General features: G+C 71.4%; 1 protein-coding gene across 2 annotated transcripts in view; it reads left to right on the top strand.

Moving 5' to 3' along the window:
* The window catches only part of HPSE2 (heparanase 2 (inactive)), a 176,206-nt gene extending 157,012 nt beyond the window's left edge, over nucleotides 1-19,194 (top strand). Inside the window, exons 10-12 of one of the 2 annotated variants that reach the window (XR_012905505.2) lie at nucleotides 9,626-9,771; nucleotides 10,709-10,909; nucleotides 16,928-17,061. Coding sequence is in view for 1 of the 2 variants with exons in the window: in XM_075934461.2 (XP_075790576.1) it covers nucleotides 9,626-9,771; nucleotides 10,709-10,855; nucleotides 16,928-17,093 (459 nt within the window). In the remaining variant the exon portion in view is untranslated. Of the gene's footprint in view, nucleotides 1-9,625; nucleotides 9,772-10,708; nucleotides 10,910-16,927 lie in introns of both variants that reach the window. The other variant, XM_075934461.2, reaches the window with a different exon arrangement.
* The last annotated feature ends 3,911 nt before the right edge of the window (nucleotides 19,195-23,105 follow it).

The following is a 23,105-nucleotide window of genomic DNA, read 5'->3' as shown; positions in this document are numbered from 1 at the left end:
GCGCTGTCCCCAAGGCTGCAGACAGGCCACCTGGGGTGCGAGTGTCCAGCACAGCCGGAGTGCAGTGTCACTGTGCCCCTGGGGCTGGCCTGGTGTCCTCGCCCTGCCAGCCCCTCTCCCGGCTGCCCAGCGCTTTGTCTGCCGGTACAGCCGGGGGGGCTGCCCAGCCCTTTCTCTGCCGGTACAGCCAGGGAGGCTGCCCAGCCCTTTCTCTGCCGGTACAGCCGGGGGGGCTGCCCGGCCCTTTCTCTGCCGGTACAGCCAGGGAGGCTGCCCAGCCCTTTCTCTGCCGGTACAGCCGGGGGGGCTTCCCAGCCCTTTCTCTGCCGGTACAGCCGGGGGGGCTGCCCAGCCCTTTCTCTGCCGGTACAGCCAGGGAGGCTGCCCAGCCCTTTCTCTGCCGGTACAGCCGGGGGGGCTGCCCAGCCCTTTCTCTGCCGGTACAGCCGGGGGGGCTGCCCAGCGCTTTGTCTGCCGGTACAGCCGGGGGGGCTGCCCAGCCCTTTCTCTGCCGGTACAGCCGGGGGGGCTGCCCAGCCCTTTCTCTGCCGGTACAGCCGGGGGGGCTGCCCGGCCCTTTCTCTGCCGGTACAGCCGGGGGGGCTGCCCGGCCCTTTCTCTGCCGGTACAGCCGGGGGGGCTGCCCAGCCCTTTCTCTGCCGGTACAGCCGGGGGGGCTGCCCAGCGCTTTGTCTGTCGGTACAGCCGGGGGGGCTGCCCAGCCCTTTCTCTGCCGGTACAGCCGGGGGGGCTGCCCGGCCCTTTCTCTGCCGGTACAGCCGGGGGGGCTGCCCAGCCCTTTCTCTGCCGGTACAGCCGGGGGGGCTGCCCAGCGCTTTGTCTGTCGGTACAGCCGGGGGGGCTGCCCAGCCCTTTCTCTGTCGGTACAGCCGGGGGGGCTGCCCAGCCCTTTCTCTGCCAGTACAGCCGGGGGGGCTGCCCAGCCCTTTCTCTGCCGGTACAGCCGGGGGGCTGCCCAGCCCTTTCTCTGCCGGTACAGCCGGGGGGGCTGCCCAGCCCTTTCTCTGCCGGTACAGCCGGGGGGCTGCCCAGCGCTTTCTCTGCCGGTACAGCCGGGGGGGCTGCCCAGCCCTTTCTCTGCCGGTACAGCCGGAGGGGCTGCCCAGCGCTTTGTCTGCCGGTACAGCCAGGGGGTCTGCCCAGCCCTTTCTCTGCCGGTACAGCCGGGGGGGCTGCCCAGCCCTTTCTCTGCCGGTACAGCCGGGGGGGCTGCCCGGCGCTTTGTCTGCCGGTACAGCCGGGGGGGCTTCCCAGCCCTTTCTCTGCCGGTACAGCCGGGGGGGCTGCCCAGCCCTTTCTCTGCCGGTACAGCCGGGGGGGCTGCCCGGCGCTTTGTCTGCCGGTACAGCCGGGGGGGCTTCCCAGCCCTTTCTCTGCCGGTACAGCCGGGGGGGCTGCCCGGCGCTTTGTCTGCCGGTACAGCCGGGGGGGCTGCCCAGCCCTTTCTCTGCCGGTACAGCCGGAGGGGCTGCCCGGCGCTTTGTCTGCCGGTACAGCCGGGGGGGCTGCCCAGCCCTTTCTCTGCCGGTACAGCTGGGGGGGCTGCCCAGCCCTTTCTCTGCCGGTACAGCCGGGGGGCTGCCCAGCCCTCTCTCTGCCGGTACAGCTGGGGGGGCTGCCCAGCCCTTTCTCTGCCGGTACAGCCGGGGGGGCTGCCCAGCCCTTTCTCTGCCGGTACAGCCGGGGGGGCTGCCCAGCCCTTTCTCTGCCGGTACAGCCGGGGGGGCTGCCCAGCCCTTTCTCTGCCGGTACAGCCGGGGGGGCTGCCCAGCCCTTTCTCTGCCGGTACAGCCGGGGGGGCTGCCCGGCCCTTTCTCTGCCGGTACAGCCGGGGGGCTGCCCAGCCCTTTCTCTGCCGGTACAGCCGGGGGGGGCTGCCCGACCCTTTCTCTGCCGGTACAGCCGGGGGGGCTGCCCAGCCCTTTCTCTGCCGGTACAGCCGGGGGGGCTGCCCAGCCCTTTCTCTGCCGGTACAGCCGGGGGGGCTGCCCGGCGCTTTGTCTGCCGGTACAGCCGGGGGGGCTGCCCAGCCCTTTCTCTGCCGGTACAGCCGGGGGGGCTGCCCGGCGCTTTGTCTGCCGGTACAGCCGGGGGGGCTGCCCAGCCCTTTCTCTGCCGGTACAGCCGGGGGGGCTGCCCAGCCCTTTCTCTGCCGGTACAGCCGGGGGGGCTGCCCAGCCCTTTCTCTGCCGGTACAGCCGGGGGGGCTACCCAGCGCTTTGTCTGTCGGTACAGCCGGGGGGGCTGCCCAGCGCTTTGTCTGCCGGTACAGCCGGGGGGGCTGCCCAGCCCTTTCTCTGCCGGTACAGCCGCGGGGGCTGCCCAGCCCTTTCTCTGCCGGTACAGCCGGGGGGGCTGCCCAGCCCTTTCTCTGCCGGTACAGCCGGGGGGGCTGCCCAGCGCTTTGTCTGTCGGTACAGCCGGGGGGGCTGCCCAGCCCTTTCTCTGCCGGTACAGCCGGGGGGGCTGCCCAGCCCTTTGTCTGCCGGTACAGCCGGGGGGGCTGCCCAGCCCTTTCTCTGCCGGTACAGCCGGGGGGCTGCCCAGCCCTTTCTCTGCCGGTACAGCCGGGGGGGCTGCCCAGCCCTTTCTCTGCCGGTACAGCCGGGGGGGCTGCCCAGCGCTTTGTCTGCCGGTACAGCCAGGGGGTCTGCCCAGCCCTTTCTCTGCCGGTACAGCCGGGGGGGCTGCCCAGCCCTTTCTCTGCCGGTACAGCCGGGGGGGCTGCCCGGCGCTTTGTCTGCCGGTACAGCCGGGGGGGCTTCCCAGCCCTTTCTCTGCCGGTACAGCCGGGGGGGCTGCCCAGCCCTTTCTCTGCCGGTACAGCCGGGGGGGCTGCCCGGCGCTTTGTCTGCCGGTACAGCCGGGGGGGCTTCCCAGCCCTTTCTCTGCCGGTACAGCCGGGGGGGCTGCCCGGCGCTTTGTCTGCCGGTACAGCCGGGGGGGCTGCCCAGCCCTTTCTCTGCCGGTACAGCCGGAGGGGCTGCCCGGCGCTTTGTCTGCCGGTACAGCCGGGGGGGCTGCCCAGCCCTTTCTCTGCCGGTACAGCTGGGGGGGCTGCCCAGCCCTTTCTCTGCCGGTACAGCCGGGGGGCTGCCCAGCCCTCTCTCTGCCGGTACAGCTGGGGGGGCTGCCCAGCCCTTTCTCTGCCGGTACAGCTGGGGGGGCTGCCCAGCCCTTTCTCTGCCGGTACAGCCGGGGGGGCTGCCCAGCCCTTTCTCTGCCGGTACAGCCGGGGGGGCTGCCCAGCCCTTTCTCTGCCGGTACAGCCGGGGGGGGCTGCCCAGCCCTTTCTCTGCCGGTACAGCCGGGGGGGCTGCCCAGCCCTTTCTCTGCCGGTACAGCCGGGGGGGCTGCCCAGCCCTTTCTCTGCCGGTACAGCCGGGGGGGCTGCCCGGCCCTTTCTCTGCCGGTACAGCCGGGGGGCTGCCCAGCCCTTTCTCTGCCGGTACAGCCGGGGGGGGCTGCCCGACCCTTTCTCTGCCGGTACAGCCGGGGGGGCTGCCCAGCCCTTTCTCTGCCGGTACAGCCGGGGGGGCTGCCCAGCCCTTTCTCTGCCGGTACAGCCGGGGGGGCTGCCCGGCGCTTTGTCTGCCGGTACAGCCGGGGGGGCTGCCCAGCCCTTTCTCTGCCGGTACAGCCGGGGGGGCTGCCCGGCGCTTTGTCTGCCGGTACAGCCGGGGGGGCTGCCCAGCCCTTTCTCTGCCGGTACAGCCGGGGGGGCTGCCCAGCCCTTTCTCTGCCGGTACAGCCGGGGGGGCTACCCAGCGCTTTGTCTGTCGGTACAGCCGGGGGGGCTGCCCAGCGCTTTGTCTGCCGGTACAGCCGGGGGGGCTGCCCAGCCCTTTCTCTGCCGGTACAGCCGGGGGGGCTGCCCAGCCCTTTCTCTGCCGGTACAGCCGGGGGGGCTTCCCAGCCCTTTCTCTGCCGGTACAGCCGGGGGGTCTGCCCAGCCCTTTCTCTGCCGGTACAGCCGCGGGGGCTGCCCAGCCCTTTCTCTGCCGGTACAGCCGGGGGGGCTGCCCAGCCCTTTCTCTGCCGGTACAGCCGGGGGGGCTGCCCAGCCCTTTCTCTGCCGGTACAGCCGGGGGGGGCTGCCCGACCCTTTCTCTGCCGGTACAGCCGGGGGGGCTGCCCAGCGCTTTGTCTGCCGGTACAGCCGGGGGGGCTGCCCAGCGCTTTGTCTGCCGGTACAGCCGGGGGGGCTGCCCAGCCCTTTCTCTGCCGGTACAGCCGGGGGGGCTGCCCAGCCCTTTCTCTGCCGGTACAGCCGGGGGGGCTGCCCAGCCCTTTCTCTGCCGGTACAGCCGGGGGGGCTGCCCAGCCCTTTCTCTGCCGGTACAGCCGGGGGGGCTGCCCAGCCCTTTCTCTGCCGGTACAGCCGGGGGGGCTGCCCAGCCCTTTCTCTGCCGGTACAGCCGGGGGGGGCTGCCCAGCCCTTTCTCTGCCAGTACAGCCGGGGGGGCTGCCCAGCCCTTTCTCTGCCGGTACAGCCGGGGGGGCTGCCCAGCCCTTTCTCTGCCGGTACAGCCGGGGGGGCTGCCCAGCCCTTTCTCTGCCGGTACAGCCGGGGGGGCTGCCCAGCCCTCTCTCTGCCGGTACAGCCGGGGGGGCTGCCCAGCGCTTTGTCTGCCGGTACAGCCGGGGGGGCTGCCCAGCCCTTTCTCTGCCGGTACAGCCGGGGGGGCTGCCCAGCCCTTTGTCTGCCGGTACAGCCGGGGGGGCTGCCCAGCCCTTTCTCTGCCGGTACAGCCGGGGGGGCTGCCCGGCCCTTTCTCTGCCGGTACAGCCGGGGGGGCTGCCCAGCCCTTTGTCTGCCGGTACAGCCGGGGGGGCTGCCCAGCCCTTTCTCTGCCGGTACAGCCGGGGGGGCTGCCCGGCGCTTTGTCTGCAATTAGCTGGATGAGGTGACTCAATCATCGCCGATGGTACCAACCCAGGGAGGGATTTCCTGAGCCTCCCGACTGGCGCAGCCCATCCACTGCCCCTCAGCATCCCAGGGCCCTGCAGCGGCCACCCACCAGGCCTGGTGAGGAAGCTGGACAGGGCGCTGGCCCTAGACGCCGGCTGTGGCCGCGCGTCGGGGATCCCCTGGTCCTGCACCCCCGTAGCAGGAAGGTGAGTCTCCGCCAGCCAGTGGAACAGGGGGGTTATTGCTGCTCCAGGTCACGCCCAGCACAGACGGGACGAGGCTACAGGAGTCAGGGGCAGGCAGCCTCAGACCCTGGGGGGTCCCCAGGCCCCTCACCCCTCAGTGCTCAGCTTAGTCTCTTCCCTTCCTGATTATCCAGACCAGACTGACCCTTCCCCAAACCGCCCCCTTCCCTTGCTCCTTCTGGAACCGCTCCTCTGCGATGGGCCGGCGCCTCAAGGCAGCTTCCCCCCGTCCTGGGCCTTCCCCCCCGCCCCTCTGGCAGGAGTCGCAGGCCTGCCAGTACCGCTGCACGGCCAGTAAAGGGCCTGGAGCAGGATCCCCTGGTGCCCGGTGAAGGGGCCGTCATGGGCCAGGCCCAGCGGCCTGGGCCGATATTTTTGGGGAACCACCAGCTGCCACTGGACTCCCACGACCCCACCTTCCTGGGGGAGCCATTCCCGGACTGGAATCCCCTCCCCCACAGGGACCTCTCCTGGCCGCCTCCCCCAGGGCTGAGCTGTGCCGGGGCCAGTCCGGACCCTCAGCATCTGCAAGGGGGGGTCTGCCTGCACCTCAGCCTGGAATTCAGCAGCTGGGGCAGGGACCTGGCCCCCCCCTTGCCTGGATCCTGCTGGGCCCCGTGTCTGCTGGGATGGGGCCCTGAGCCCCCTGCAGGGAGCCCACCCCTGGGTCAGGGTCACCAGCCCCTCGCTGGCTCTGGCTATGGGTGGTGACCTGGTGTGACGGCGCGTTGGGGTCCCCCGTCTCCTGCACCCCGAAATGGCCCAAACAGACTGCACCAGCCGGTGGAATAGAGGAAGTTTATTGCCTCTCCAGGATACAGCACAGCACAGATGTAGTCTGGTCCCAGAGCTGGGCTAGGATGCCTCAGGCCCCCTTGAGATGGGGGAGACTGGGCCCCTAAACTCCAGACCCTTCCCTAGGCTGTCTCCTCCATCCTCACAGACAGCAACTAACCCCCCCTCTTCCAGCCCTGCCCCCCAGCCAGGGCAGCATCCACCTTCCTTTGTTCCTCTCCATGGGAGGCCGCAGGTCAGACATGTTTTTGAGTCACCTTTGCATAATGAGGTTTTCCCTGCTGGGTCTTGCTCCAGACAGCAGGGGTCACCACAGCCCAGCAAGTACCCCCACTACGTCACACCTGGGCCCTGGGGGGGTCTGTCTGGCCACTCCTCTAGGTCACCCCCCATCAGCACCTCGGTGGGCAAGTGCTGGTGACCCCCACTTCCTTGGGGCCCTCAGCCCCCCATTTCAGATGCACCCGGGCTACGGGCACCTTAAAAGGGTCCCGTCTATACCCCTCAGGGTCAGCTGAGTGTTGGGCACCATGTGGTCTGGGGCCACGACCTCGGGCCAGGCCAGCGTCACCTCCGCCCCCGTGTCCCAGTGGCCTGTCACCTCCCTGCCATCCACCTCCAGGGGTATGAGGCACTCGCTCCGCAGGGGCCGCCCTGCCCCCACCTGGTACACGGAGAAATCCGCCTCCCGAGGGTCAGACCTCCCAGGGGAGGTGCACTGAGCATCCTTCCCTCCACTCTGAGCTGAGGTTTGCCTGCCAGCCCCTGCCTCTGGGGCAGCCTGCCCTTCCTCCCGCCCCAGCCAGTTCACCCTGGAACGTCTCAGGTTGTGGGACCTGGCCTGGTGCCTGGGGCACTGAGCCTCTTGTGGCCTCCTTGCCTGCAGCGATGGCAGGTTAGTTCCTGCAGCCCCTTTGGGCCGGCTCCGCCCGGGCCCTGGCTGTCTCCGGGGGGGGAGGGGGCTGGCTGGCCCCTGTCTCTTGGGCCCGCCCTGTAGTTGACTCCCTCCGTCGCTCAGCCGAGATCCGGTCTCTGCGCGGTTCCCTCTCTCCGGGACTCCCGTTCACCCCCGGACCGGCTCTCCATGAACTCGTCCGCCAGCCTCCCGGCCTCCTGGGGGTTCTCTGGTCTCCGGTCCTTGAGCCACAGCCTCAGGCCGGGCGGGCACGCTTCATAGAACTGCTCCAGCATCATCAGCTTGAGCAGCTCCTCTGCGGCCTGGGCCCCGGCCCCGCGCACCCACTTGCGGCAGGATTGCGCCAGGCGGGAGGCCAGGTCCACGTAGATCTCCCGTGGCCCCTTCTGCCCCCCCGGAACGTCTTCCTGTACGTCTCGGGGGTCGGCCCGACTTGTGCAGCAGGGCCTCCTTGGCCTGTTGGTAGTCGCCCGGCTGGGATTCTCCAGCTGGCTGAGCCCCCCTGTGGCCTCCTGATCCAGCAAGGGGGTGAGCTTGCGTGTCCGGAGGGGGCTGTGCACACAGCACCCCCAGGGACCCCCTGCACAGCAGCCCTGGTGCCAGGCCCTCTGGGGTCCTCACCACAGCCGGAGCCCCTTTGTTTTCTCCTCTCCGCCATGGCCAGCTCATGCTGCCGCTGCCTCCCTCGGTCCTGGCGCGCCTGCCTATGGTCCTGCCGCTCTGTCTCTTGTGCCTCCAATTCCTTTAGCCTCAGCTCGATCTCCAGCCCTCGCAGCTCTGGACCTCGTCCTGGACAAACCGCTGCTGGCGGAGCGTGTCCCGGTGGGCGCTGTGTCCGTCTGGCAGACTCCAGCCCTCCCTCCGGTCTGAGAGCCTGAGACGCTCCCAGGGGGGTCTGGCTGCTCCCCGCTGGGCCAGGATCCAGGCCCCTGGACTGGTCATTCTCTTGCAGCCGGGCGATCAGCTGGGCCTGGGTCCATCTCCCCATGGGCAGGCCCCTCTCTCTGCACAGCCCCACAAGCTCTGCCTTCAGGAGTTGGGCGCAGGCCATCTCCCCGCCGATCCCCGGGGCAGGCTCACCTGCCGATGCTGCAGCACCCACGACTCCCAGGAATCGCTTCGCTCTGCCTCCAGCACGCCCGGCTCTTGCGAGCCCCTTCCTCCTTCTGCGCCCTGTCCCTTGCTGGAAGCTCCCTCCACGGGGTGCAGCGCATCCCTCCCCGACACTCTGTGGGGCGCGTCGGGCACCCCCGACCCTGCACCCCCGTAGCAGGAAGGTGAGTCTCCGCCAGCCAGTGGAACAGGGGGGTTATTGCTGCTCCAGGACACGCCCAGCACAGACGTGACGAGGCTACAGGAGTCAGGGGCAGGCAGCCTCAGACCCTGGGGGGTCCCCAGGCCCCTCACCCCTCAGTGCTCAACTTAGTCTCTTCCCTTCCTGATTATCCAGACCAGACTGACCCTTCCCCAAACCGCCCCCTTCCTTTGCTCCAACTCCTTCCCTCTCCGTGAGACCCGGGTGGGACACATCAGGGCGACCCCGCTGGGCAGGGCTTGCAGACAGAGGCCAGTAGGGTCGCCCACAGCCCACCTCGAGCACAGTGGCCTGGACCCTCGCTACATCACTCCCCAGCAGGCCCCTCGGGGTCTCTGGGCCGGGCCCCTCCTGGCTCCTTGCTCAGCATCCTGGCCCCGTGTCTCTGGCGTTGTCCCGCTCGGCCGGAGCCAGGCCTTGGCGGTTCCCCCCTGGCCAAGGGGCCGGCCGGAGCTGCTGGGATTTCCACGGCTGAGCATGGCGGAGGGTGGTGAAATAGCCAGACGGGGGGCCCCGGGCCCAGCCCTGCCACACACTCTGCTCTGCAGCCGAGGTGCCGGCCTTCCCCAGGGATCCCAGCCCGGCTCCTTCCCTTCCCGAGAGCAGCCCAGCAATGGCAGAAAGCTGCAGCCCAGCGAGGGGCGCAAGGGGCTGGCACAGTGGGGCGTGAGGAGGGCTGGCAGCGCAGGGGGGAGGGGCCGGCACAGCGGGGCACGGGGGGGCTGGCACAGCGGGGCATGGGGGGGGCTGGCACAGCGGGGCAGGGGGGGCTGGCACAACGGGGCAGGGGGCTGGCGCAGGGGGGCACGGGGGGGCACGGGGGGGCGGCACAGCGGGGCAGGGGGCTGGCGCAGGGGGGCACGGGGGGGCTGGCACAGCGGGGCAGGGGGCTGGCGCAGGGGGGCACGGGGGGGCTGGCACAGCGGGGCAGGGGGCTGGCGCAGGGGGGCAGGGGGCGGCACAGCGGGGCGGGGGGGGCTGGCACAGGGGGCACAGGGGGGGCAGCCCAGCGGGGCAGGGGGGCGGCACAGCGGGGCAGGGGGCTGACACAGGGGGGCGGGGGGGCTGGCACAGCGGGGCACGGGGGGCAGCACAGCAGGGCACAGGGGGGGCTGGCACGGGGGGGCGGCACAGCGGGGCACGGGGGGCTGGCACAGCGGGGCGGGGGGGGCTGGCACAGGGGGGCACAGGGGCAGCCCAGCGGGGCAGGGGGGCGGCACAGCGGGGCAGGGGGCTGGCACAGGGGGGCGGGGGGGCTGGCGCAGGGGGGCACGGGGGGGCAGCACAGCGGGGGCACGGGGGGGCTGGCACAGCGGGGGCATGGGGGGGGCTGGCACAGGGGGACACGGGGGGGCTGGCGCAGGGGGGCACGGCACGTGGCTCCCGGCCGGCCCGGGGTGACGCGGGGCTCTCCCCTGCAGGATTACTGGCTGTCGCTGCTCTACAAGCGCCTGGTGGGGCCCAAGGTGCTGGCCGTGCACGTGGCCGGGCTGCAGAGGAAGCCGCGGCCGGGCAGAGTCATTCGGGACAAGCTCCGCATCTACGCTCACTGCACCAGCTCCTCCAAGTCAGTGCCCGGCGCCTGCTCCCCAGCTCCCGGAGGGGCTGCGGCAGCGGCTCCCTCTGGAGGCTGCCCAGGCTGCTGGCTCCGGAGCACTTGGGCGCCTGTGGGGGCCGAGGGGCTCGGGGTTGTGCCCCGCAGAAGGTGCCTTGGGACCGGGCTGCCTCCTGCCGTGGGAGCGAGCGGGACGGGGGGGGGCTGTGGCACTAGCCCCACAGGCAGATCAAGGGAGAGGACTTTGCCGCCCCAGGGCTCGGGTTACTGCCCCGCGGCGCCCAGGAGCTGCGGGGGCCTGGACTGGTGACAGGCCCTTCAAAGGGTCCCGGCTCCGCGCACACAAGTTCCCATTGTGGCTGCAGGGAGGGAGGGTCCTTGGCTCCCCTAGTCCACACGCTGTCAGCATCCCCACCGGCCCCGGGCCGACAGGTACCGCTGCTCCTGGGGCTGCCCGGGGCTAGAGGGAGCCTGCCGCCGGTCTCTGTGCCAGGCGTGTCCGGAGGGGCCCGGGCACAGTGCACACAGCACCCCCAGGCTCCCCCCACCCAGCAGCCCTGGGGCACCACCTCCCTGCCCACCCTGGCCTGCGCCCCGGGGAAGCGGCAGAGCCTGGAGCCAGACGGGACAGGCCTGTGCCCCTTCCAGAGCATAACTCCAGGCTCCGGCTGCCCCTGCCGCGGCACCGTGCTGCTAGGCCCAGGGCCTCAGACTGCCCAAGAGACCTGGGCATGGGGTGACGCCCTGCGTGCACAGCCTGCATGCCTGTGGGGGTGCCCCTGCTGGCCTCTGCCTTGTGACGGCGACTGGTTCCCAGCGCAGCTCACGGCACCACCCCCAGCCTGGCTGCCCGCTCCGCAGCACCCGCTTTGGGAAGCTGCCCAGAAGCCATGCGGCGGCCGAGGCACGGTGCCGGCCAGCCCCCCTTAGCTCCTGCTTTCGCTCGCAGCCACAGCTACGCCCGAGGCTCCATCACCCTCTACATCATCAACCTGCATCGCTCCCGGAAGAAAATCAAGCTGGTGGGAACGTTGCGGGACAAGCTGGTTCACCAGTATCTGCTGCAGCCGCACGGCCGGGACGGGCTGCACGCCCGGTGAGTTCACCAGCACCTGTTGCAGCCGTTCGGCCGGGACAGGCTGCACGCCTGGTGAGTTCACCAGGATTTGCTACAGCTGCAGGGCTATAATGGGCTGCACGCCTGGTGAGTTCACCAGGACCTACTGCAGCCGCATGGCCGAGATGGGTTGCATGGCTGGTGAGTTCACCAGGACCTCCTGCAGCTGCACAGCCAGGATGAGCTGCACGGCTGGTGAGTTCACCAGGACTTGCTACAGCTGCAGGGCTATAATGGGCTGCACGCCTGGGGTACGTCTAGACTACAGGCTTTTGTCGAGAGAAGTTTTGTCAACAGATACTGTCGACAAAACTTCTGTCGACAAAGAGTGTCTACACTACATTCAGTTCTGTTGACAAAGCAAGCTGCTTTCGACATGGTAGTGTAGACGCAAAGGACAGTTTACATGCAATAACACCTTCTGGCGACAGAAGGCGTTATGCCTCGTAAAATGAGGTTTACCAGCGTCGACAAAACTGCTGAGTTCTGTCGACATTATGTCAACAGAACTCAGCGGTAGTGTGGACACAGGTATAGTTTTGTTGACAAAAGTCCACTTTTGTCGACAAAACTCTGTAGTCTAGACACACCCCTGGTGAGTTCACCAGGACCTACTGCAGCCGCATGGCCAGGATGGGTTGCATGGCTGGTGAGTTCACCAGGACCTACTGCAGCCACACGGCCGGGATGGGTTGCATGGCTGGTGAGTTCACCAGGACCTACTGCAGCCACACGGCCGGGATGGGTTGCATGGCTGGTGAGTTCACCAGGACCTACTGCAGCCGCTTGGCCAGGATGGGTTGCATGGCTGGTGAGTTCACCAGGACCTGCTGCAGCCACACGGCCGGGATGGGCTGCACACCCGGGCTGTGTCTAGACTGGCCAGTTTTTCCAGAAAATCAGCCGCTTTTCTGTAAAAACTTGCCAGCTGTCTACACTGGCTGCTTGAATTTCTGCAAGAACACTGACGCTCTCATGTAAGATTGTCAGTGTTCTTGCGGAAATACTGTGCTGCTCCCATTCGGGCAAAAGTCCTTTTGTGCAAAACTTTAGCGCAAAAGGGCCAGTGTAGGCAGCTCAGCTTTGTTTTCTGCAAAAAAGCCCCGATCGCGAAAATGGTGATCGGGACTTTTTTGCGGAAAAGCGCGTCTAGGTTGGCACAGATGCTTTTCCACAAAAAGTGCTTTTCCGGAAAAGCGTCCTGCCAATCTAGATGCTCTGTTCTGAAAATGCTTTTAACGGAAAACTTTTCCGTTAAAAGCATTTCCGGAAAATCATGCCAGTCTAGACGTAGCCCCGGTGAGTTCACCAGGACCTGCTGCAGCCGCACGCCCGGGACAGGCTGCACAGGTGGTGAGTTCACCAAGACCTCCTGCAGCTGCAGGGCTGTAATGGACTGCACGCCCGGTGAGTTCACCGGCACCTGCTGCAGCCTCATGGCCAGGACGGGCTGCATGCCTGGTGAGTTCACCAGTACCTGCTGCAGCCGCATGGCCAGGACGGGCTGCATGCCTGGTGAGTTCACCACTACCTGCTGCAGCCGCATGGCCAGGACGGGCTGCATGCCTGGTGAGTTCACCAGTACCTGCTGCAACCGCATGGCCAGGACGGGCTGCATGCCTGGTGAGTTCACCAGTACCTGCTGCAACCGCATGGCCAGGACGGGCTGCATGCCTGGTGAGTTCACCAGTACCTGCTGCAGCCGCATGGCCAGGACGGGCTGCATGCCTGGTGAGTTCACCAGTACCTGCTGCAACCGCATGGCCAGGACGGGCTGCATGCCTGGTGAGTTCACCAGTACCTGCTGCAGCCTCACGGCCGGGACAGGCTGCACGGCCGGTGAGCGCACGTGTCTGGGGTTCTGTGCTGCAGGTGAGCACAGGGCCCTGGCAACATGTAGCCCCAACAAGTGGCTTGTCTCTGAGCTGCCTGGGGCCAGGCTTCCACCTGCTGCTGCACACGCTCTGTGGGCCTGAGCCAGGCCGCGCTGCCCACGTACAGCTGGGAGACGTGGGCACCCAGTGCAACCTGCACAGCCTGGGGGAGGGGCTAGAGGGCAAGCTCCTCGCCTTACCCAGCAGAAGATCGCGGGCCAGCCGGGTGCTGCGTGTGCGCTACCCAGGCATGGCAGCAGCACAGGGGCATGGGAGGCACAGATCCCCAGGCCCAGTGTCGGGCTGCCTCCTGCCCTGCCTCTGCTCTGGCGCCCGCCCCGCCCACGCTGCCAACCACCCGCCCTGCCCCGCCTCTGCTCTGCCGCCCGCCCCGCCCACGCTGCCAACCACCCGCCCTGCCCCGCCTCTGCTCTGCCGCCCGCCCCGCCCACGCTGCCAACCACCCGCCCTGCCCCGCCTCTGCTCTGGCGCCCGCCCTGCCCACGCTGCCAACCACCCGCCCTGCCCCGCCTCTGCTCTGCCGCCCGCCCCGCCCACGCTGCCAACCACCCGCCCTGTCCCGCCTCTGCCCTGGCGCCCGCCCCGCCCACGCTGCCAACCACCCGCCCTGCCCCACCTCTGCTCTGGCGCCCGCCCCGCCCACGCTGCCAACCACCCGCCCTGCCCCACCTCTGCTCTGCCGCCCGCCCCGCCCACGCTGCCAACCACCCGCCCTGCCCCGCCTCTGCTCTGCCGCCCGCCCCGCCCACGCTGCCAACCACCCGCCCTGCCCCGCCTCTGCCCTGGCGCCCGCCCTGCCCACGCTGCCAACCACCCGCCCTGCCCCGCCTCTGCTCTGCCGCCCGCCCCGCCCACGCTGCCAACCACCCGCCCTGCCCCGCCTCTGCTCTGCCGCCCGCCCCGCCCACGCTGCCAACCACCCGCCCTGTCCCGCCTCTGCCCTGGCGCCCGCCCCGCCCACGCTGCCAACCACCCGCCCTGCCCCGCCTCTGCTCTGCCTCCCGCCCTGCCCACACTGCCAACCACCCGCCCTGCCCCGCCTCTGCTCTGCCGCCCGCCCCGCCCACGCTGCCAACCACCCGCCCTGCCCCGCCTCTGCCCTGGCGCCCGCCCCGCCCACGCTGCCAACCACCCGCCCTGCCCCGCCTCTGCTCTGGCGCCCGCCCTGCCCACACTGCCAACCACCCGCCCTGCCCCGCCTCTGCTCTGGCGCCCGCCCTGCCCACGCTGCCAACCACCCGCCCTGCCCCGCCTCTGCTCTGCCGCCCGCCCCGCCCACGCTGCCAACCACCCGCCCTGCCCCGCCTCTGCCCTGGCGCCCGCCCTGCCCACGCTGCCAACCACCCGCCCTGCCCCGCCTCTGCCCTGGCGCCCGCCCTGCCCACGCTGCCAACCACCCGCCCTGCCCCGCCTCTGCTCTGGCGCCCGCCCTGCCCACGCTGCCAACCACCCGCCCTGTCCCGCCTCTGCCCTGGCGCCCGCCCACGCTGCCAACCACCCGCCCTGCCCCGCCTCTGCTCTGGCGCCCGCCCCGCCCCGCCCACACTGCCAACCACCCGCCCTGCCCCGCCTCTGCTCTGCCGCCCGCCCCGCCCACGCTGCCAACCACCCGCCCTGCCCCGCCTCTGCTCGGCCGCCCCGCCCCGCCCCGCCCACACTGCCAACCACCCGCCCTGCCCCGCCTCTGCTCGGCCGCCCCGCCCCGCCCCGCCCACACTGCCAACCACCCGCCCTGCCCCGCCTCTGCTCGGCCGCCCCGCCCCGCCCACACTGCCAACCACCCGCCCTGCCCCGCCTCTGCCCTGGCGCCCGCCCCGCCCACGCTGCCAACCACCCGCCCTGCCCCGCCTCTGCTCTGCCGCCCGCCCCGCCCACGCTGCCAACCACCCGCCCTGCCCCGCCTCTGCTCTGCCGCCCGCCCCGCCCACGCTGCCAACCACCCGCCCTGCCCCGCCTCTGCTCTGCCGCCCGCCCCGCCCACGCTGCCAACCACCCGCCCTGCCCCGCCTCTGCTCTGGCGCCCGCCCTGCCCACGCTGCCAACCACCCGCCCTGCCCCGCCTCTGCCCTGGCGCCCGCCCCGCCCACGCTGCCAACCACCCGCCCTGCCCCGCCTCTGCTCTGCCACCCGCCCCGCCCACGCTGCCAACCACCCGCCCTGCCCCGCCTCTGCTCTGCCGCCCGCCCCGCCCACGCTGCCAACCACCCGCCCTGCCCCGCCTCTGCTCTGGCGCCCGCCCCGCCCACGCTGCCAACCACCCGCCCTGCCCCGCCTCTGCTCTGGCGCCCGCCCTGCCCACGCTGCCAACCACCCGCCCTGCCCCGCCTCTGCTCTGGCGCCCGCCCCGCCCACGCTGCCAACCACCCGCCCTGCCCCGCCTCTGCTCTGCCGCCCGCCCCGCCCACGCTGCCAACCACCCGCCCTGCCCCGCCTCTGCTCTGGCGCCCGCCCTGCCCACGCTGCCAACCACCCGCCCTGTCCCGCCTCTGCCCTGGCGCCCGCCCACGCTGCCAACCACCCGCCCTGCCCCGCCTCTGCTCTGGCGCCCGCCCCGCCCCGCCCACACTGCCAACCACCCGCCCTGCCCCGCCTCTGCTCTGCCACCCGCCCCGCCCACGCTGCCAACCACCCGCCCTGCCCCGCCTCTGCCCTGGCGCCCGCCCTGCCCACGCTGCCAACCACCCGCCCTGCCCCGCCTCTGCCCTGGCGCCCGCCCACGCTGCCAACCACCCGCCCAGCCCCGCCTCTGCCCTGCCACCCGCCCTGCCCCACCTCTGCTCTGGCGCCCGCCCTGCCCACGCTGCCAACCACCCGCCCTGCCCCGCCTCTGCTCTGGCGCCCGCCCTGCCCATGCTGCCAACCACCCGCCCTGCCCCACCTCTGCCCTGGCGCCCGCCCACGCTGCCAACCACCCGCCCAGCCCCGCCTCTGCCCTGCCACCCGCCCAGCCCCACCTCTGCCCTGCCAGCCGCCCTGCCCCACCTCTGCCCTGCCAGCCGCCCTGTCCCGCCACCCGCCCTGCCCCGCCTCTGTCCTGCCACCCGCCCACGCTGCCTACCACCCACCCTGCCCCGCCTCTCTCCTGCCACCCGCCCTGCCCCGCCTCTGTCCTGCCACCCGCCCTGCCCCGCCTCTGTCCTGCCACCCGCCCACGCTGCCTACCACCCACCCTGCCCCGCCTCTGTCCTGCCACCCACCCTGTCCCGCCTCTGCCCTGCCCCGCCTCTGCCCTGCCACCCCACCCACGCGCTGTCAGCCGCCCATCCCATCCCACCTCCACCCTGCCGCCCCGCCCACGCTGCCAACCACCCGCCCTGCCCCGCCTCTGCTCTGCCTCCCGCCCCGCCCACGCTGCCAACCACCCGCCCTGCCCCGCCTCTGCTCTGCCGCCCGCCCCGCCCACGCTGCCAACCACCCGCCCTGCCCCGCCTCTGCTCTGGCGCCCGCCCCGCCCACGCTGCCAACCACCCGCCCTGCCCCGCCTCTGCTCTGCCGCCCGCCCTGCCCACGCTGCCAACCACCCGCCCTGCCCCGCCTCTGCTCTGGCGCCCGCCCCGCCCACACTGCCAACCACCCGCCCTGCCCCGCCTCTGCTCTGGCGCCCGCCCCGCCCACACTGCCAACCACCCGCCCTGCCCCGCCTCTGCCCTGGCGCCCGCCCACGCTGCCAACCACCCGCCCAGCCCCGCCTCTGCCCTGCCACCCGCCCTGCCCCACCTCTGCCCTGCCAGCCGCCCTGCCCCACCTCTGCCCTGCCAGCCGCCCTGTCCCGCCACCCGCCCTGCCCCGCCTCTGTCCTGCCACCCGCCCACGCTGCCTACCACCCACCCTGCCCCGCCTCTCTCCTGCCACCCGCCCTGCCCCGCCTCTGTCCTGCCACCCGCCCTGCCCCGCCTCTGCCCTGCCACCCGCCCACGCTGCCTACCACCCACCCTGCCCCGCCTCTGTCCTGCCACCCACCCTGTCCCGCCTCTGCCCTGCCACCCCACCCACGCGCTGTCAGCCGCCCATCCCATCCCACCTCCACCCTGCCGCCCCGCCCATGCTGCCTGCCGCCCACCCTGCACCGGCTCTGCCCTGCCCTGCCGCCCCGCCCACGCTGCTGCCACCCATCCTGCCCCAGCTCTGGGCTGACCCCAGTGTCCTTCCCTGGCAGGTCTGTGCAGCTCAATGGGCAGCCGCTGGCCGTGGCGGATGACGGGACACTTCCGGAGCTGAGCCCTCGCCCCCTGCGAGCCGGCCGCACGCTGGTCGTCCCGCCGCTGAGCATGAGCTTCTACGTGGTGAGGAACGTGAACGCCCTGGCCTGCCGGTACCGGTAGCTCTGCCTGAAGCACTGCTGGACCTGCACAGCCCCGCCCGGTCCTGCTTCCTGCACAGACCTTGCTGCCAGGCACTGGGGCTGGGGCCCTCCTGTCGCCAGGACTGGCTGATGCAGAAGGGTCCCGCCTGGGACTCTGCCCCACAGAGAACTGCCCAGAGCGAGGCACCCTGAGCTGCTCCACAGCGACCCCTCCGTGCAGCCCACAGGCCCCAGCACAGCCCAGCCAAGCTGGTGGCTTGGCCCCTTCCCCCCCTCCAGCGTGGGCAGGCTCTGAGCTCTGGGCCTGCCGTGCCCACAGCCGGGCAGGGACACGGCTCCAGGGGTGACACCACTGGCCCCTGCTGGACGAGCCAGGAACGTGAGACCCTGGTGCAGTGGCCGGGCCTGCAGCTCAGGGTGCTGGGAGCTACACACCCACTGCATGTGGCTGGCATCTGGCTGTGGACGTGGCCCGTGGCCCGTGGCCCGGCTGGCGTGGGCTGCGCGAGGAGTGCGGAGACAGAGCTCCCCGGCTGTGCTCTCAGCCTGGCACAGCGAGCACCAGGCACCCTGTGGAGGGGACAGAGCCCCCAGCTGGCCAGAGCCAGCCCAGGCCCCTCCGAGCCTCCCTGCCCTGCGCTAGCCAAGGCTCCGGGAACCGTGGGCATCGTCCCGGCTCCCCCTGCGTCTGTTCCACTGGCCGGACCGGGGAGCGGCAGGGAAGATTTCCTAGCACCCCAGTGATGGGGCTGGGCATGGACCAGTCCGGGGGGTGGCCATTGCCCCCCATGCTTCTCCCCGGGGATCCAGAGTCGGGTCCTGGCTGCGCCCTGTGCCCACCCCAAGAGACCGGGCCAGACGGGTCCTGGTACCAGCCCACCAGCCACCCGAGAGCTTTGTGTGTGGGAGCAGCGCCCCCTGCTGCCTCTGGCAGGCCAGACAGGCGAGGACGCGGAGGGCAGCTGCTGGACCAGGCCCTGACGTTTGGGGCCTGGGCCTGGGCGACATGACATGCTGGGGGGCAGCGGCTGCAAGGAGTCACGCCGGCCCGGCCAAGGACACTGGTTGGGGGGCTCAGCCGAGCCTGGAGCCGGGGGCTCGCCGGCCTGGCCAAGGACACTGGTTGGGGGGCTCAGCCGAGCCTGGAGCCGGGGGCTCGCCGGCCAGGCCAAGGACACTGGTTGGGGGGCTCAGCCGAGCCTGGAGCCAGGGGCTCGCCGGCCAGGCCAAGGACTCTCGTGGGGCTCGCCGGCCTGGCCAAGGACACTGGTTGGGGGGCTCAGCCGAGCCTGGAGCCAGGGGCTCGCCGGCCAGGCCAAGGACTCTCGTGGGGCTTGCCGGCCGGGCCAAGGACACTGGTTGGGGGGCTCAGATGAGCCTGGAGCCGGGGGCTCGCCGGCCAGGCCAAGGACTCTCGTGGGGCTCGCCGGCCAGGCCAAGGACTCTCGTGGGGCTCGCCAGCCGGGCCAAGGACTCTCGTGGGGCTCGCCGGCTGGGCCAAGGACACTGGTTGGGGGGCTCAGCTGAGCCTGGAGCCGGGGGCTCGCCGGCTGGGCCAAGGACTCTCGTGGGGCTCGCCGGCCCGGCCAAGGACACTGGTTGGGGGGCTCAGCCAAGCCTGGAGCCGGGGGCTCGCCTGCCGGGCCAAGGACTCTCGTGGGGCTCGCCGGCCGGGCCAAGGACTCTCGTGGGGCTCGCCGGCCGGGCCAAGGACACTGGTTGGGGGGCTCAGCCGAGCCTGGAGCCGGGGGCTCGCCGGCCGGGCCAAGGACTCTCGTGGGGCTCGCCGGCTGGGCCAAGGACTCTCGTGGGGCTCGCCGGCCGGGCCAAGGACTCTCGTGGGGCTCGCCGGCTGGACCGCGGAGCCTTTGCTGTAGATGTTTGTATTTAAATGCTGTTTTCCGGAGCGGAGAGACGCGCGGGGCTCTGCTCGTGAGGGAGGGGCCATTGCCAGCTGGCAGGGTGGGCTGAGGACGAGTCGGGCACGTCCTCGGGCGGGGGCTGCTCCGTGGGGCACTCTTACGGGTGTGAATATTCCTTCCAGAAGAGATTTTATGGAGGCGCGTGGTGAGCCGGCTCCGGTACTGGCGTCGACGGTTGGGGGATGGGGAGAATAAAGGTGGGTTGTCCGACCTGGCCTGGGCTCGTCTCTCCACAGTCTGCGCCAGGCTCCCTGGCATGGGGCGCACTCGGGCTGCATGCACCTGGGGTCTGGCTCAGGCCAGGAGCCGAGGGCACGGCCCAGCCGTAGGACCGGGCTACCCGGCAGAGCTGGGGGACGGGGGCAGGGCTTGCCCAGCGACCCAGGCACAAACAGAAGAGTTCCAGGCCAGCCTAGGCCCCCGGCAGGGACAGCACCCGGCCAGGCGCCCCAAGCCAGCGGTAACCTTGCCATGTGAGGCCAAAGCCCATCGGTGCCACCCCCTGGCTGAGCTCTGTGCCACAGCAGCAGGACGCGGCGGAGCTGGGTGGAGGCCTGGCTCCCCACCCAGGCGGGAGCGCCCGGGAATCCAGGCACCAGCCCCCGGGACCAGGCCAGAGGACACACGGTTCTGGCTCGGGGACTGAGCCACCGACGCGACCGTGCCATCCAAGCCAGTGAGCCAGCGTGCTGGGGTCCCAGACGGGGCGAGAGGGGCCAGGGGACGGGAGAGCACGGAGCTTGGTCCCGTCACCAGAGAAGGTCAAGGGCTGGAGTCTGTCCAACCGCCCTGCAGAGGCTCCAGAGCGCGGGCACCAGCCTCAGCGCGTCAGGGGCCAGGCACAGACCCGCCCGGGCTGAGTTCAGTGCTTTGCTCCCTCCCACCAGCTGTCAGGTGCCTCCCCCTCAGGCACAGGAGCAGCTGGCCAGGAGTCCCACTCGTCTCGCCACCCAGCTGCCTTGCCTCCCGGCCGCACCCCAGCAACGTTCCCAGGACTCCCGGGGAGGGGAACTACGCAGCCGGCTGTCCTAGCCATCGCAGCAGCTCCGTGTTCAGGGAAGTTGGACACAGCAGCTGGAGTGCGAGAGCCGCACATCTGGAGAGCATGTGAGCGACCAGCTGGGGCGTGCGTGTGCAGCCAACAGCTGGGAGCCGTTTGTGCCCAGCTGTGCCCCACGCCCGTGTTCCTGCAGCCCAGCCCTGGGGAGCTGCACTGCCAGCCACAAGGTCCGCCTGTCGATCCCCCGCCCGGGGCCGAGTCGGGGCTGCACTGCCGGCCAGGGGGCTCTGCCTGTCGATCCCCCGCCCGGGGCCGAGTTGGGGCTGCACTGCCGGCTGGGGGCTCTGCCTGTCGATCCCCCGCCCGGGGCCGAGTTGGGGCTGCACTGCCGGCCGGGGGCTCCGCCTGTCGATCCCCCGCCCGGGGCCGAGTCGGGGCTGTGCTGCCGGCCGGGGGCTCTGCCTGTCGATCCCCCGCCCGGGGCCGAGTTGGGGCTGCACTGCTGGCCGGGGGCTCTGCCTGTTGATCCCCTGCCCGGGGCCGAGTCGGGGCTGCACTGCCGGCCAGGGGGCTCTGCCTGTCGATCCCCCGCCCGGGGCCGAGTTGGGGCTGCACTGCCGGCTGGGGGCTCTGCCTGTCGATCCCCCGCCCGGGGCCGAGTTGGGGCTGCACTGCCGGCCGGGGGCTCTGCCTGTCGATCCCCCGCCCGGGGCCGAGTTGGGGCTGCACTGCCGGCCGGGGGCTCCGCCTGTCGATCCCCCGCCCGGGGCCGAGTCGGGGCTGCACTGCCGGCCGGGGGCTCCGCCTGTCGATCCCCTGCCCGGGACCGAGTCGGGGCTGCACTGCCGGCCGGGGGCTCCGCCTGTCGATCCCCTGCCCGGGACCGAGTCGGGGCTGCGCTGCCGGCCGGGGGCTCCGCCTGTCGATCCCCTGCCCGGGGCCGAGTCGGGGCTGCACTGCCGGCCGGGGGCTCTGCCTGTCAATCCCCTGCCCGGGGCCGAGCCAGGGCTGCACTGCCGGCTGGGGGCTCTGCCTGTTGATCCCCCGCCCGGGGCCGAGTCGGGGCTGCACTGCCGGCCACAAGGTCCGCCTGTCGATCCCCCGCCCGGGGCCGAGTTGGGGCTGCACTGCCGGCCAGGGGGCTCTGCCTGTCGATCCCCCGCCCGGGGCCGAGTTGGGGCTGCACTGCCGGCCGGGGGCTCTGCCTGTCGATCCCCCGCCCGGGGCCGAGTTGGGGCTGCACTGCCGGCCGGGGGCTCTGCCTGTCGATCCCCTGCCCGGGGCCGAGTCGGGGCTGCACTGCCGGCCGGGGGCTCTGCCTGTCGATCCCCCGCCCGGGGCCGAGTCGGGGCTGCACTGCCGGCCACAAGGTCCGCCTGTCGATCCCCTGCCCGGGACCGAGTCGGGGCTGCACTGCCAGCTGGGGGCTCTGCCTGTCGATCCCGGGGCCGAACTGGAGCTGAGCCCCCCTGTGACGGTGCGTTGGGGGTCCCCCGTCTCCTGCACCCCGAAATGGCACAAACAGACTACACCAGCCGGTGGAATAGAGGAAGTTTATTGCCTCTCCAGGATACAGCACAGCACAGATGGAATCTAGTTACAGGAACTGGGGCTAAGAGGCCTCAGGCCCCCTTGAGATAGGGGAGTCCCAGCCCCCTCCCCAGCTCCTTCTCCCCTGCCTTCCAGACAGGAACTAACTCACTCTCCCCCAGCCCAGCCCCCCAGCCAGGGCAGCATCCACCTTCCTTTGTTCCTCTCCATGGGGGTTAGTGGTCAGACAGGTTGAGAGGTCCCTTTGCATAGTGACTCATCCTGTTTTGCTGGGTCGTGGTCCCCACGGCAGCCAGTGGGGGTTACCCCAGAGCCAGCAGCACAGAAACCAGCCAGGTACCCCCACTACGTCACCCCCCCTCTCCATTCTATGGAAACATCCCCCCTCGAGGCCCAGACAGGCCGTTGCAAAGTGCCCCTGGCCAGCCAGCGGGGCTGTGGGCACCGGGCGCCGCCAGAGCCACCGCCTGCATCCAACGCGCTTCACTGGCCTGACCCTCCCACCCTCTGCCTACACCCAGGAGTGCCCCCCGCCTGCTGCCCCTTGTGCCCAGCCGCCTGCCCCCTCAATTGTGCTCAGCCCCCCCGCCTCTCCTTGTGCCCAGCCCCCGCCTCTCTTGTGTGCAGCTGCCCCCTCCCCCTCTTGTGCCCAGCCCCCCCTCTTGTGTGCAGCTGCCCCCTCCCCCTCTTGTGCCCAGCCCCCCTCTTGTGTGCAGCTGCCCCCTCCCCCTCTTGTGCCCAGCCCCCCCTCTCTTGTGCCCAGCCGCCTGCTCCCTCAATTGTGCTCAGCCGCCCCCGCCTCTCCTTGTGCCCAGCCCCCACCTCTCTTGTGTGCAGCTGCCCCTCCCCCTCTTGTGCCCAGCCCCCCTCTTGTGCCCAGCCAGCCCCACCTTCCCTTCTGCCCAGCCCCCCGGCCCCTCCTTGTGCTCAGCCCCCTCCACCCCTCATGTACCCAGCCACCCCCACTCCCCCCTTGTGCCCGCCCCCCCCGCCTCTTGTGTGCAGCTGCCCCCTCCCCCTCTTGTACCCAGCCCCCCCCTTGTGTGCAGCTGCCCCCTCCCCCTCTTGTGCCCAGCCCCCCCCCTCTTGTGCCCAGCCAGCCCCACCTTCCCTTCTGCCCAGCCCCCCGGCCCCTCCTTGTGCTCAGCCCCCTCCACCCCCATGTACCCAGCCGCCCCCTCCCCTCCTTGTGCCCAACCACGTCCACCCCCTCGTGTGCCCAGCCACCCCCACTCCCCCCTTGCGCCCAGCCGCCGGCCTGGCTGGCTGAGCACGGGAGCGCAGCAGAGAGCCTGGAGCCGTGTCTGCCGCTGCCCACAGGGCGCCGCGTCTCCGCCTGCACCAGCGACCCAGGGGGTGGGTTTGCTGCTGGGTTCAGTGATCTGAGCCAGGGCTGGGTGGGGGTGACGACTTGGGGGCCCAGTTCATATGGGGCTGGGGCTAAGGCCAGGGCTCTGCCTGTGCAGGGGTGTGGCGTGAGGCACTCGGGACGCACCGCAAGGCAGGCGGGGCCCGTAATAAAGCGCAGGGGCCCAAGGCAGGAGGCAGGAGGGGAGGG

The sequence above is a fragment of the Pelodiscus sinensis genome, chromosome 8, assembly GCF_052426305.1.
Source record: "Pelodiscus sinensis isolate ZL-2025 chromosome 8, ASM5242630v1, whole genome shotgun sequence".
NCBI classification, from domain to species: Eukaryota; Metazoa; Chordata; order Testudines; family Trionychidae; genus Pelodiscus; species Pelodiscus sinensis.
The sequence above is the reverse complement of the archived record's forward strand: the minus strand, read 5'-3'. Positions and strand labels throughout refer to the sequence as shown.